Consider the following 15415-nt stretch of genomic DNA (forward strand, 5'->3'; position numbering starts at 1 on the left):
TCTAAGCGACTGTAAGCCCCCAAATTATCAGTTTTTATTCGAGACTCGACCAACACCTGTCATGAGTGATCAGACATTTGAGTCCCACTTTAAATCTGTGAAGACAGGTTTTACTGTACAAACAACAGATACACCCATCATCTTACAATTATAATGCCTAGTCCAAGTTTCATACAATATTAAAAAAATAAATAAAAAAAAATGCTTTACTATGAATGTCTAGAAATGTCCTTGAGTAACCAAACATTCTTGAAATGGGAGCCCTGTCCTTGATTTCTGGCAGCCTAAAAACTTGATGTAAATTTTCATTTGATAATATATCATGTTGTGAATGATATTGAATTTTAGGATAAATTCAAAACAAAGCAAAGAGTAAAAAGACCATTATTTAGATTTGAAAAGGCACTTGTGATCAGTGGTTATCATGCTGTTAATATCACACTAACTTCACTGCGACATCTGTCAGATTTTACCCCTATACAGTATTAATCTATTAAACTTTTACTCAAGAGTATTGCTAGAGTTTTAGGTGCATAGACATACACTGAGACCAGATGTGTCGTTGATAATCAGTTGACAAGAGTGTCGGACGTTTAGATTTGGGTAACTCTTGTGGCACTGTTACTATCGTGGTATGATGTAGCTGTGATTTTAACACAAATGTGTACATATCATTAATACATTAACACAAATGTGTACATATCATTAATACATTAACACAAATACTATATGTTTTGTACAAACATACAAACTTTTTGATGAATTTTATACATACCACAGCTCACAAACATACAAACACCTATACCTATATACAGAACAGTACAAATTATGAAACAGCACATGCCAGCTCACTAACTTACAAATACTTGGATATATATTTTGTACATACCAATTCAAACACACTATGATAGTACATACCAGTTCACTTACATACACACACTTGTGTGTTATTCCAGCTCACTTACATACAAATATTTGGGTGTTATTCCAGCTCACTTACATACAAATATTTGTGTGTTATTCCAGCTCACTAACATACACACACTTGTGTGTTATTCCAGCTCACTTACATACAAATATTTGGGTGTTATTCAAGCTCACTTACATACAAATAGTTGGGTGTTATTCCAGCTCACTAACATAAATCTTTAAGTACACAATCACACTAACTACAGACATATCATATAAGACTTCTGTGCTCATTGTATTCTGGCCATAAATTACTACAGTTCTCTGTCGTATAACTACACCACTTTATTATGTTTTTACATTTCATTTAACACTTTCCTTCTTAAAACCAATTTTCATTTGCCTTTTAAATGATAAATAATAATTTATTCAAACTCCAAATGACCTTATTCATAGTATCTGCAGAAAATCGATTCTGATTCTGATTCATTCTCACAACTTCTGTAAGAGACATTGAAACATGGAACAAAGACACAATCTGGTTGCTGGGGGTGTTTTCATGTTTTCAAAAAGTAAATACATCCATCAGATTCTTAAAAAAATTGCAGAGTATATTTATTACCATTGAAGTTAAAATTCAGTAAAAGGTGACAACTTTGTTGTTTACGAGTGGGAGGAACCTGTAGGTTTTTAGCAGACATTAATGAGCTAAAGAAGTCGTACAAGAACAGTGTGTCTGTAGTAACCCTCACACAAACTCACCACTCCCAACCCCTACTATAAGCCCATCATCTCTTTAGATTCACCCTCTTCTGTTTGCAGTGATTCACTGGCATATCTTTGTAAAAGCTCCAGCTTTTTTCTTTGGACAAGGGCTTCTTCAATCTAAATGGAATTCAAGACATTATAAATACATGTAATTACATGTTTGAAAAGAGATGTAATGATGATGGTCTAGTTAATAAGAATCTAGACATACATAAGTTGTGTCAGCAAGCCTTAATACCCAAAACATTTATAGTCAGCAGCATACAATAGCATCCTTTACAGAACCTTGTAAAATAATAATTATCATAATAATAATAATAATAGTATACAATATTTGATATAGCACCCTATCTAGCTAACATAAGCCACTCTAAAGCGCTTTACAGTACATAGACAATTAGCATATACATAAATCAATACAATTTTGAGGAGTTTGCAGGAGCTGCCTTATCAGGCGCTACCTAATAGTCCTATGCCACCTGGCTAATATCTCCCTATGTGTGTATGCCTGTGTGTGTGCTGGAGATGTAATGTGTTCTGTTTGTAGTGGGACTGTGCTTCCAACGGCATAATTTATAGAGCCATCTCACTTGAATGCTACAGCACAAAGACCATAACATCCACCCCAGACCAATTTATACTCCACCTGTTTTGCTGGAGTTGTGTAGGCAGGAGAAAAACACTTTCTCTGAATACCCATGCATATGACAACTTCAGGGATCGAACCCTGGCCACCTGCGTGGAAGGCCGGAGTGTAAACCACTCGACCAATCTGCCCATAATAATACTACTGTATACCAGGAAATCTTCACTGCAGTTTAACTTTTCGCCTTTTTCACCCTCAGTAACCAGGGGGAACTTATCATTACAGCAAATATAAGTAAGCAGAATAATTAGCATAGAAATTAAATGTGAAAGACGAAATTAACACTTTTCAAAAATTGATTTCAAGTGTGAAGGGGGGAATTTCCAGGTGTACAGTATCTTCATCTTTAGTAGACTTTAGATTACATTAGCCTAAAATGATCGACCATATCTAAATGTGATATCTTTCAATTTTTTTCGTACTATAATACATTAGGACCATGGACTATGCCTTATAAACTACCAACCATTTTGGCATAGTACATTGTATATGCAAAATAAACACAATGAGTGAATGAGTGTATAGACGATTACCTCTTTTTGTGATGGTACGGGAACGTGTGCTATAAAATGTTGATTCTCCTCCTCAGCTTTCGATGTCTCAATTTCATCTTCTTCAATCTTCAAAAAAATATCAAAAACTCTTTTAGATCATATGGGAATAACAAACATGGTTCATACTCGATAGGCATAGGAAAAAATCACCACTTTACTAATATTTCTTCTAAACTCAGGACAACATCAAGTTTTTTTTTCTTGTGTGTTGACACACTTTAAAGAAACTCAACAAGTATTTTGTATGCATAACCAGTATTATATCTTCTGTCCTATGTGTTGACAAAATATGTATTTTGTCCTGTGTGTTGACATATCATATATATCGTTCTGTGTGTTGACATATTATATCAATTGTTCTGTGTGTAAACATAGTATATATATTGTTCCGTGTGTGAACATATTATATATTTTGTCCTCTGTGTTGACATATATTTATATTGTTCTGTGTGTTGACATATTATATATTCTGTCCTATGTGTTGTCATATTATATATGTTGTTCTGTGTGTTGACATATATATATATTGTTCTGTGTGTAAACATATATATTCTGTCCTATGTGTTGACAAAATATATGTATTTTGCGCTTTGTGTTGACATTTTACATATTTTGTCCCGTGTGTTTACACATTATTACATATTTTGACAGATACCACATATGTATGGGTATATTACAGGAGGTCTGTGTGACATATATATGCTTGGGTTGTACCTCCTCTTGCTGGTACAGGACTGGCTCCTCTTCCTCTTCCTCCTCCTGATCAACCTGGCTACCCTGGGCCCGTGCCTCCTGTTGTTCTTTCCATTCCCTTACTGCCTGGGTGATGGCTATAGTATGGAGAAGAAATGTGTTTTGACCGAAGCTAATTTGGTAAATAATACAATTGAATTTGAGATTATTATGAAAAAAATATCAGCTCCAATATAATTGTGAAAAGTAGCTGAAACCAAACATATTTTCCTGTTAATCAGAGAAAAGAGTTATAGTTAATTGAAAGATGTTGCAATTATTGATTAAGACATAAGCAATGTACATATTAGCTGTTACCTTTTTTCGCAAAGACAAAATCTTCAAGGACAAGTAGAAATACTTTGTGAATAATTAGTTTGAAGAAAGATGAAAAAACAAAAAAATATTCTTGGAATTGACTGATTTAATTAAGTTACAGTAGTGAATACATTACACATATTTATACATATATATATATATGCTTGTGATCAAAACCCATAACTACGGATGTAAAACATTACCATCAACCAATTTATTATCTAGAAGATTCATACCTATATCTTACAACAGAAGTTATCTCTTTTGTATTTTAAGATAGAAATACACATCCAAAATTCAGAACAGGAAAAGAGAAAGTGATTTTCTAGATGGCTACCATGGTGGCCATTTTTAATCTGAATAACTTGTACCTTTACGACTAGCTGGCGAGTAGCTTATGGTTAATTGTACCCTAAAAACCAGTTAAATAACAGCTTTAATACTGCTTTAAATTCAGGCATAATATCACCGGGTGACAAAGGGTGGTGTTTAGGATCCATTTGGTCTACCAATCAAAAGGGGAGTCCCTACACACAAACCTTCTTTTTCTACTTCCTGTTCTATAGGTACGATAATGCCATCATCTTCGTCTCTGTAACCATAGTAATCAGCGTCAATGTCCTTCATCATCTCTGCTCGTGTTTTCCGTACCATTGGAGGTGCTAGTAATAAAGAGCTAACTTAAATATAGACGTCTCTTTTAAAATTAACTTTAATCTTGTAAGAAAATAATTAGAAAGTTAATTTACTCCAGATCCAGATATAAATGCTGCTATGTAGTAGTCCGTCTTTGCGTATTGCAGAGTTATCTTCTCTTGGGAGCAGGTATTGATTGTTACGTCATTGGTTTGTGTGAGAAAATTACGTTGTTTTTTTCAAAAATTGATGACGTTACTCTCACAAACAAGTGACGTAACAACCAATACCTGCTCCCAAGAGAGGATAACTCTGCAATATGCAAAGACGGAATAGCATACCAAACATAATGGCTTGAAGACTAGTTAACTCATAGAATTCTTATAGCAGTTTAATCTGAATAGCTTCAGTGGTAACATATACTTATTTTCAAGAAGAAAATAATTGGTGTCAGTCAGAAATTAGCAAATATTCACTTTTATCTATTTTTTTCTCTCTCACAAATTTGAGCAAAATGGAGAGCATGTTGGAAAATGACCGTCATTACTTAACACTGTTCAAATAAAACACAAGGTCTCGTAATAAGATTTAAAATGGAGCAACATACGTTCTTGTTCAAACAATTCTTTGACACCAGGAAGTTCCTTTGCAGCTCCAAAGTATCTGAAATAACCACAAAGTAGGAAAGCAGGTTATATTAGCGCTTCAGCTTATAAAAAGGCTTCTAGTTACCCGGTATGCTAATTAATAAAGACCTCAGTTATACTAAGTGCCTTTGGCTATACTAAGAGCCATAGTTTATCTTATTAGGGCCTTGGCTATACTAAGAGCCATAGTTTATCTTATTAGGACCTTGGTTATACTCAGAGCCATAGTTTATCTTATTAGGACCTTGGTTACCAGGTATACTAAGGGCCATAGTTTATACCATGGGCCTAGGTTTTACTTAAGTTCACTGGTTATACTGTGGGCCTGGGTTACATTTAGGGCCTCTGGTTACCGGGTATACTAAGGGCCATAGTTAATACTATAAGCCTGGGTTATACACTAAGGTCCTCTGGTTGTACTTGCATTCCTTGATTTATACTAAGGGCCTGGAAATTCTTAATACCAGTATCTTTGAACAACAATTGACAGTAGGGAAAAATAGGTTAAAATAGGAATATACGAGACAGATTTTCTATTGGGAATCCACTTTGACAAACCCAACAAACACCAGGCAAAATCCCTGATAACTTACTTGTATCCCCTGTTTCCTGGTGCTTCTTTTCCTTCTTGATCCAACATTTTTGGTCCAATTTTCTATAAATAAAATAATTCCATTCAAATCAGACTTTTTCTCTCCCCTATTCTTGGCTATAATAGTGTAATAGGACCTTCAAATAATTATGTGATGTCATATGCAAATCTGTGATTGCTTTCTTAATGGGTTGTGGTATAGAGAACATCAAATTCATCCAACTCTCCTTATGCAATTGTGAAATTCCAAAAAGACACTTGATAAACCTTGTGTCCCTTTAAAATTTGTAAATTTCTGTGTTAAATATTGTACTCTCTTTTCTTCAATGAAAAAAAAGAATCTCCAAGTGACGTAACAACCAATACTTGCTGGTAAAGCCAAAACAAAAACTTTGCTGGTAAAATTGTTACAAAGTGTACATACTCGATAGTCTGGTCCATTGAGATCCTTGATGTGGTCTTCCCAGTGGCCCTTCTCTCGTAACAACTTGTTAATTTCATCATTGAGATCTCGTAGTCGGAACTCACCAAGACCAGCTTGATTAAAATATCAAAAATAAAATTACACATTATTCCTCAATATTATTAGCTGTTCTTTCAAAAAAAATATCTAAACAGTTTTTGTTCAAATAATTTTTAAATAATTTAACTATCATTACCGGGTAATTGATGGTGTAAAATTTTACAACTGTACAATTTGCTTTTCAAATAAAAACAAAATTAGGGGATAGTACGTTGTTTCGAGTGTCTATACAAATTGATGACGTTACTCTCACAAACAAGTGACGTAACAACCAATACTTGCTGGTTAAACCAAATTTCATGTTCTAATCGCCAGTATAGACACGAAAAACAACGTACTATCCCCATTCTAACACACCTTAACAAATATAATACGCTAATATGTTTACAAACATTGTATTTCCTTGTACGAAAGTACTTTGCGAGCTGAACTGGCGACGTGTCATTCTGCAGCGGACTGACCAATCGGAAAGAAGCTTTCAAAAGTCGGTCATTTAGCCCCGCCCATACTGGCGAGAGCTCGATCTGTATGTTGACGAGGCGGAATATTTGGATTGTTCGTGAACGTCCTATTACCAAAGTTTATACGACACATTCGGTTTACTATTGAACAAGTTCATACATGTCAGTATGCATACCAATCTGTGCTTATCGACAAAATCGGTGATTATTTGTATAGATTTGTGAATAGTTTTGTGTAAATGCATACGACACATGTGAAATGTTTCATTTGATTTCGGATCTAAATAAATGCCTTCACACGGATGGAACGAACGTTTCAGTAATAAATGGAGGTGTGTACTTTTTACTTTTCAATTCATTCAACAAATACATTTCATCGGTCGTTTCTGTTCTGTTGCCTTCTAGCCGTATTAGCGGGATTTCGCTAAGAGGCGAACTTGACGCCATATTGTTTTGGTTTGAAACGGGGCGTGGCTTAAGTGCGATGGGAGGAGCTTAACACGATTGATCATGATTCTATCGCAGATTAGAACATGGTCCGTATCCAATCAAAACACGCGTTGCAAACGAATCGTGTTAGAATAATTCTTAGAGCATAAAATATGTTACCAGTATCAATAAAGCAACATTAAAATCTTGAAAAGTGAAAAAAATAATAATGGGAAAGACTTTTTTTTTTGAATTGTGATCACTATCATTACCATTTTGAATTTGAGCAACTTTTCGTGAAACTTCTCCAATAATTTGTCTTCTGTATTTTTCAGCTTTCCTTAAATCATTACATTCTGAAGCTATGTATGGCCGTCTCTCCTGAAAGATACAAATACATGCATATAATGAAAATAACATTTTCCCCCAAATAAATAGTTTTAATTCAAAGCTTACAGTATCTAATCTTCACAAGTTTATTAAAAATATGATGACTGTCATGAATTTCTATGGTAATGAATAAAAGTAATATTCGGTGAGTAGCATAAGGTAAGTATTTGTAGGTAAAGGGAGATAATTTGGTAGAGTCATTTTAAGACATTTTGAGTGGCCAGTTTTTAGGAAAGAAAATTTGATAGTCATAGTAAGTCAGTCATTTATAGGTAGACTTTGAGATATTTTGGTCCCTTTCACATATCCGGCTCAACTGTTTCAACCAGCTGAACCTTAAAAGGAAACGACAGGCTCAGATCTTAACTACAGCTGAACTCAGGACTTTGAAACTGTACATTTTAAGCTCTGCCTAAAACTTTGGCACAGTTCCAGCATAGGTGTTTATGTTTATCATGGAATATTTTTGTGTACCTTAAACCATTTCAACCCTGATAAATATGCGCTTCAACCTTAGGTAGCCTTGATAAGGGGAGATAATTTGGTAATGTTTTACTGATGTTTTACCTGTTCCTTGTTATCACCAATATGAGCTGCCCGCCATCTGGCTAAAGTTGTCCTGTAATAAAAATAAAAAAGGATTCAATCATGTTTCATTTATATATATGCTGTTAACTTAGGGACAATTATACTTTCTTTATAGTCATGTGTAAATCATCTGTCAATACAATACTGACATCTTAAATGTAGGTACTAACTAAATATAATGCAAATTTTCTGTAGTCCTCTTTCTTAAAATAATAAATTGATAAATGACAGAAAGTTTTTTCAGATTGTTTTTGTCATCCATGTAAACAATTATCTCTTTTTCATTTCATCATGCATTTATGACATCATATTATTGTTATTATTAACATGATAATGGTTGTTATTTGCAAAATATTAAGTGAACTGTGTTACTTTGAGTGGATTTGGATGAGTTGTTAACTCTGAAAATCTAAGCAGACAGTCAGACTTTAACATCTAAAGTTGCTGTAAACATATGAAGTGTGCAGTATAAATGAAATAATGAAAATTATACTCACATAGCTTTTTCACTATTACGAGCCTGTGGGGAAAAAAAACAGGAAAAAAATAAGACAAGCAAGAATATCAGATGAATTACAGTATTATCTGACGATAATATGACGATAGAGTATTATATATACACTACATTAAACTCATGTAATTAAATACCAAAACCAAATAGAAACCTACGCAATTGAGCATTTTAAATCATGCAATGTTTGTACATCATAACATGTACATTGTAGAGGTATTCTTTAACAGTGTTTGATGAAAATAAAGCATTGTTTAAATTATTTATGAAATATATACCGGTAATTACAGCCTGTAACATGTGTCATAACAAGTAACACTTGTAGTTAGTTGGCAGTAAAAGGAATATTGTCTCACCTTAACCACAGGTGTTTAAAATTCTAACTGTAGATTGAGATATACAGAGTGTATATCATAAAAAATACCTGTGCCTCTAGTCAATCAGTTAGACAGTTTACTATTTAACTATATTTATGTGACCCCATGCAATGAGCCACTTCATAACTATATATCTTTATCTCGGTCCAGGCCCTTAGTCTCTATCAACTTGTGAAAACAAACAGATATGAAGTTAGTCATTCTTTCGCAGAATTTATCATCACCTATATATTTATTACAGAATCTTTGAAGACCAATCGTCATAAAATCATTCTCATCATGCTCAATTCATATTCTGTTTTCAAGCTATAATTCAACTTTAAAACTGAGTTTTAAATCTTCTGTATCTAAAGTCAAAAGTACATAAAACACATTTTTTTTTATCCTGTCACAAGGCCTCGGAGATCTAATTAGATGTACAAGAACTTGAGCATGAACAGTTTTTAAGAATAGGCACCAGTGATAACAAAACGTTCAAAATCGTGACATGTCATGGCCAGTTTCCTTATAACCAAGATCTATATTGTATGTACTGCAAGACAGCTTAATCCAATGCATACCATGGTATCTTCTTGTCGAAAGCAATGTCACAAAATACTTCAGGAATTTGTCTTTTCAGCACACTCAACAGTTGAAATAAAAGCGGAAACGTTGTGTGTATGGATAGTCGGCGTTATGAAGATGCTTAACCCGTGTGTTGTGATTACCCGTTAATAACAAACGTTTACGTGATCTGAGCACTACATTTGTCAACACACATGAAAGACATCAACACGTGTGAGATGAATAGCTGAAACAAGATGGTGAGTTTAAAAGAGTGGAATTGTACTAAGGATATTATAAAGAGTATGTAANGGGGGGGGGGGGCTTAGTATTGACTGTTACAGTGCTGCTAGACGGGTAGTACTAATATTAATACCCGGCCTCCTCTGCGACGACACAATATATAAAATAAATTTCTCGTCGTCAAAAAGCTACGTTATCGCAGCTTAGTGTAATGATGCTGAACATAATTATACTTTAAATATAGGCACCGAAGTAACAGGAGAGGGGGAAATACAATGCGGAGATACCTCTTGACACGGCTGCTGTAACCAAATAAGCTAACCCCAGCACCTGCCACTGGTAGTCATCCATCTCATAGCTGCAACGTAGCTTTCTGACGACAAGAGATTTTGTTTTTATATATTGGAGGAAGCCAGCTGGTACTAAATTACACTGTGTATATATAGGCACCAACCAGCACGGACTTCGACCCAAATGCTCCTGTAAAACGCGATAGCTAGGAGTTTGTCAGCAGGAGAACAGGTGGATGTGATCCTATTTGATTTTAGCAAAGTGTTTGACAAGGTCCCACGTCACTACAGCCTGCTACATGAACTCGACCATTATGGGATAAGGAACACCACTCTGAAATGGATTGAGGCCTTTATCTCAGCCAGGACACAACAGGTTCTACTGGAGGGCCCAGTAGCATCCACAGTGGATGTCATATCCGGAGTCCCCCAAGGGATGGTGCTCGAACCATTACTGTTTTTAGTCTACATAAATGACATGCCTGAATGTATTACATCAAACGTTCGTCACTTCGCTGATGATTCCATCCTGTTTCGGCGCATTAGGAGTAGGAAAGATGCCCTTGTGTTGCAGGAAGACTTGACAGCCTTTGAAAGATGGGAGCACATGTTGCAGATGTCGTTCATCCAGAAAAGGTGTACTGTCCTCCATATCAGCAACAAACGGCGACTTACAATCACCAGCTATACTCTTCACCGCAACATTTATCTTCAGAGGGAGGAGAAGATCCAGAAAGACCTGGTGGATATCCCAGCTGATGAATATACCTCAGGTGGCGACACAAGGACAAGAGGATCCCAAAGGCTGCGTGCAGTACAGGCACATAAGGAATGCTGCAAACAATCCTTCTTCCGCAGAACAACACAGCAGTGGAACAGCCTCCCAACTTAGAAGGCGACTGCCCCAACCCTAGCGGCCTTTAAGACCAAGCAGGACAGCCTCCAAGTAGGTCACAAGGCCTTTTCCGGATAAATTCATACTACTGGCCTTTTAATTGTATATGCTGCTCAAGAGGTTTTTAACCGCCAACCGGCATGTGCTCCGAGTGTTGAACCATCCCAGGGATGCCCACTCCTGTTTTTGAAGAAGAAGAAGGATAATTAATAAATAAACATGTGTAGGCCCCTATGATATTGTATTATATAACATCCTGATTGTTCCCACACAATACAATTACATAAACAGCTTTACATTTATTATTTACTGATTAAAACAAGCTCCTGGTTTCAGAAGTGACAGTGTGTATGTGTGCATGCTTGATAAGGGGAAATTGATTGATGGTAAGTAAGTACCATCCCCTGGCCTCTGTCAAACCACCTCTAGACAGCTAACCCCAGTCTTTATAGTTTCAACTTTTCGAATTCAGTGCACAGACTTCTCTTGATTTTGCTCTGTTTTAATTGGAAGCTTTGTTTTGTTTTGCAAGCATTATAGTGTATTGAGAGTCAAAGAGAAGACAAGGAAGGCTCTATCATTGTCTAAGTTATTACTGAGCCTTGGACAAAGCTTGGCATGGAGATAATATCTGAAGCTAGGTTATAGATAGTGTTGTTGTTATATAGGGGCACACCTTACAAAAAAGGGAGGAAGTTTGTATTAATAATAATAATAATTTGAGGTTCTTATATACTGCTTTATCACAACCTAGTTCGTAGGTCGTCTCAAAGCGGTTCACAAATTATTATTCGTGGTTATAGGGCCTTTGCAACCAGCCAATATCTTTCTCAACTCCCTGGGGAGCATACAGCAGGGGCTGCAATTTCGGCGCTAACAGCTAGCATTCTACAATTCTAGCACTACCCAACGACATACTCATTTACAGCTGAGTAGACTGGAACAAGCAGAGTAAAGGATCTTGCTCAAAGATACAACACAGTGCCGTGACTCTAACCTGCAACCCTTCGGTCACGAGCCCTGCGTCCTACCACTAGACTACCGTGACTCCTACTTGTACGTGTAGTAGGACTTGACTGGGTGACTACTGGACAAAACTGTTAACCAGCCAGATAGCTCAATTATTTCAGAGCACAGACTTCTAATATATAGAAAAATTTAATCCAATTCCATTGAGTGTCAAACTTGAGCCTGCCCTGTTTCATTTTCCCTCACATCCCAACAGAATATTTATTCATTTATACTACACTTGTACATGTGTTTCAGCGTGTTTATATGATATAAACCTTTAGGTGTTAATTTTGTGGAAGCAATTGTTAATTTCATTGTATGCCAGACAAGGATTGAAATTGATAGCCTACACATACACTCAGAGAAAATCTCCCAATTTCTTAATAACATTGAAAAAAAAAGTAAAAACAAAATAAAAACAAAATAATATGTTTAGAGTCAAATGTGTTGAATACTTTTGTTTTGGATACGATGCTTAAGGTTTTTGTAAGGATTATGATGAATGGTTTGGAAAACAAATGACAGATAATTAATGGGATTTAATTTATGGTACTATTATTTTAATTTTGTTTCTTTTAACCACAGCTGAGAAGACAAGCAAGACTCCGGAGAGAGTTTATCTACAAGAAGTCCGAGGAACACAAGGAGAGAGGCATACAAGATAAAAAACAGAGGTTGAAAACAGCACTAGAAAGTAACTATATATTTCTTTAACAAGAGTGAAGAATGTTCACTCATTATTCATTCTTATTTATTGTGTCTCTTTATAGTGTAAAACAGGCTGAAATAAAATGCATATAAAGCAGACCTTTTTTCAGACATTGTGTAACCAGAAAAAATATATGCCAGTTGGCAATCAGTGAATTATAGGGTTATCACTTGTATTAACCTAAGAATTTAAACAGTACTTTTAATCAGCAAAATTTAATTACATGGATGCAAGATGATAAAATCGAATGATAGGAATAAAAACTGTCAAAATCAAGTCATTTTGGATTTCACATGAAGTATCCAAATACGAATCCATTTTCTATGGAAGAAAAATAATTATGATTCTTGTAGTGATTGTGTATACGTAGTGACACCTAACACTAAATCAGTAATGAGTTATGGGCCTTGGGCACGTGGAGTGTTCTAGGGGGTTAACTAGGCAGACATTAAAAAGGGACTGGATTGAATTTGATGTGTTGTGTTTTGAACATGGTTAAATCCGTCTGATCTACAATTCTTTTCATGTAAGTTTTGTGATTTTTTTTTTTCAGGCGGTCAACCCATACCTACTGACTTGAGGGCAGATGCTGTGGCTATTCAGAAGACCTTGGCCTGGGACGGACCTGGAGCAGAGGGTTTGTTGATTGATGAACTTCTGTCCTTGATCTAAAAACAATATCAGATTCTATCATATTCATTTTCAAAGCTTATTTATGTGAAAAACTTTGAAGAAGAATTTTCTTTCATTTGTTGATCAATACATACAAGAAACAAAAATAACTGTTTGTCTCACCTGATGACTGAATACCGATGCTTATAATATTGTATAATGGTTGAATTTGTGCAATGCTTTGTCATTAATGTGTGAAAATACCGGCTTGCTTGGTGTTGAATCTGCTGTTTGGGGATTATCAGGTCTACATTGTTCTGTTGATACCAATATTGGTTGTCATGTCTAATTCATGAGTCTATTTTGTAGCAAAAATCACAAAAAATCTCACTTTTTAAAGTAACCATGAATGCAGCACCATATAGGCAATAGGGAATAAGAAAATTAGAAACATTAAGCGTTGCACACAGAATAGTTTAATGTTACTTCCACTGAGTTTTGGTCAGACTTTAATGTTTAAGCCAAAGTAGTGTATGTGGATAGATGACTGTTTCATATAATGTATTGTAAGAAGTTTGAGCATGATGTGAATTTAGGGTTTTATCTATCTCTTGAGATTTCCCCTTGCATAATCTCTTTGTGAATTACCAATTAACACTGAAAATGTACTTATATCCCATTACACTGAGTACTGGAGAATAACTAGAACATGTATTAAATTCTTCAATGCTGTGACTTGTTTCAACTTTGTATTCAGGAAGGACCAACAGATTCGATGACGAGTACAAATGGGCTGGTGTGGAGGATCCCAAGATTGTCATAACAACATCGAGAGATCCTAGTTCAAAACTCAAACAATTTGCAAAGGTAATTGACACAGTTTTATATATGTGCATGTTTTCAATGGGTGTATTGTTTGTTTGACTGTAATACATAACATTATCGGTCAAAGGCTACAAGGCCACAAATTGAGTTCAAAGATAGATCAAAGGCTAAGTTAACATGGTCAAAAATTGAGTTCAAAGATAGATCAAAGGCCAATGTTACAAGGTCACAAATTGAGTTCAAAGATAGATCAAAGGTCAAGGCTACAAGGTCAAAATTTGAGTTCATAGATGTAATTGATGGTCTGGTTTATACAGGTGTACAGATTATACAGTCGAACAGTTACTTCTCATGAATGTATTGTCTTACTATCTGTTCACAGGAGATGAGACTGATATTTCCAAACAGCCAGAGAATAAACAGGGGTAACTACGAGACCAAACAGCTCATGGACGCCTGTCGCTCCAACCAGGTAACAGACCTGATCATGGTTCACGAACATCGAGGTGTGCCCGACGCACTGATTGTGTGTCACCTACCTCACGGTCCCACAGCCTCATTCACACTGTCCAACGTCGTGATGCGACACGACATCCCAGACGTAGGCACTATGTCAGAAGCATACCCGCATCTCATCTTCCACATGTTATCCTCCAGACTTGGAAAACGGGCAAGTTTTCTTCTTTATTAACAATGCATTGGTGGATTAGATAACAAGCATCTGTTACTCTGTTTACAGCTTACATTGCTTACAGTGGTGTTTTGGTGTTAATGTGGTCTTAATGAGAAATGCTCACTCTTTTATTGAATCAGTGGATTTAGATTGCCATGAAAAATATCACAAAATTAACCCTGTTTTCTTAGAGGCTCTCAAATGAGTACCCATTACATCATAATATCATCGCCTGTTACCAAAAGTTTAGCCCAAAACGACCTCCAAGGAGTGGAGAGATTGCCCTGAGATTTACTGTGGGTAACTGAAGATGATATTAAATGTGATTTCTTTGAAAAGTTTTAGCTAGTTTTTAGCTCACCTGGCACTTCGTGCCAGGTGAGCTTATGCCGTGGCGCGGCGTCCGTCCGTCGTCCATCCGTCCTCGTCCGTCAACTTTTCCTTTAAACAACTTCTTCTGAAGAACGGACAGGCCTAGAGTCATGATATTTGGCTGAAAGCTTCGTTGGTAGGAGCCCTACAAAGTTTGAGAA

At 35.8% G+C, this 15415-nt stretch overlaps 2 protein-coding genes across 2 annotated transcripts in view; one reads left to right on the forward strand and one right to left on the reverse strand.

Annotated features, from left to right (window-relative positions):
* Positions 1 to 196: 196 nt before the first annotated feature.
* LOC110461735 (pre-mRNA-splicing factor ISY1 homolog) lies at positions 197 to 9756 on the reverse strand. Its single transcript, XM_021515365.1, has 11 exons — positions 9642 to 9756; positions 8691 to 8713; positions 8173 to 8224; positions 7488 to 7596; positions 6227 to 6339; positions 5804 to 5865; positions 5171 to 5226; positions 4467 to 4589; positions 3592 to 3707; positions 2857 to 2943; positions 197 to 1794 (listed from the first exon to the last, which is right to left on the reverse strand). The coding sequence occupies exons 1-11, from the start codon at positions 9642 to 9644 to the stop codon at positions 1687 to 1689; spliced, it is 852 nt and encodes a 283-aa protein (XP_021371040.1). The 5' UTR covers positions 9645 to 9756; the 3' UTR covers positions 197 to 1686.
* A 42-nt stretch (positions 9757 to 9798) lies between these two features.
* LOC110461734 (U3 small nucleolar ribonucleoprotein protein IMP4-like) overlaps positions 9799 to 15415 on the forward strand; it is a 12129-nt gene continuing 6512 nt past the window's right edge. The window contains exons 1-5 of the mRNA XM_021515364.1: positions 9799 to 9884; positions 12649 to 12757; positions 13326 to 13409; positions 14142 to 14251; positions 14592 to 14879. Coding sequence (XP_021371039.1) covers positions 9882 to 9884; positions 12649 to 12757; positions 13326 to 13409; positions 14142 to 14251; positions 14592 to 14879 — 594 coding nt within the window. The 5' untranslated portion in view covers positions 9799 to 9881. The remainder of the gene's footprint in view (positions 9885 to 12648; positions 12758 to 13325; positions 13410 to 14141; positions 14252 to 14591; positions 14880 to 15415) is intronic.

This window comes from Mizuhopecten yessoensis, unplaced genomic scaffold, assembly GCF_002113885.1.
Source record: "Mizuhopecten yessoensis strain PY_sf001 unplaced genomic scaffold, ASM211388v2 scaffold10651, whole genome shotgun sequence".
NCBI lineage: Eukaryota > Metazoa > Mollusca > Bivalvia > Pectinida > Pectinidae > Mizuhopecten > Mizuhopecten yessoensis.

Bases quoted from the DNA above. Each gene is read 5' to 3' on its own strand.
- LOC110461735 (XM_021515365.1), bottom strand. The intron at 6,340-7,487 runs GTAATGATAGTG...ATTTTAATCAAG, and splicing joins AGTTGCTCAAATTCAAAATG to CTGGTCTTGGTGAGTTCCGA. The intron at 3,708-4,466 runs GTTTGTGTGTAG...TCCATACTATAG, and splicing joins ACAGGAAGTAGAAAAAGAAG to CCATCACCCAGGCAGTAAGG.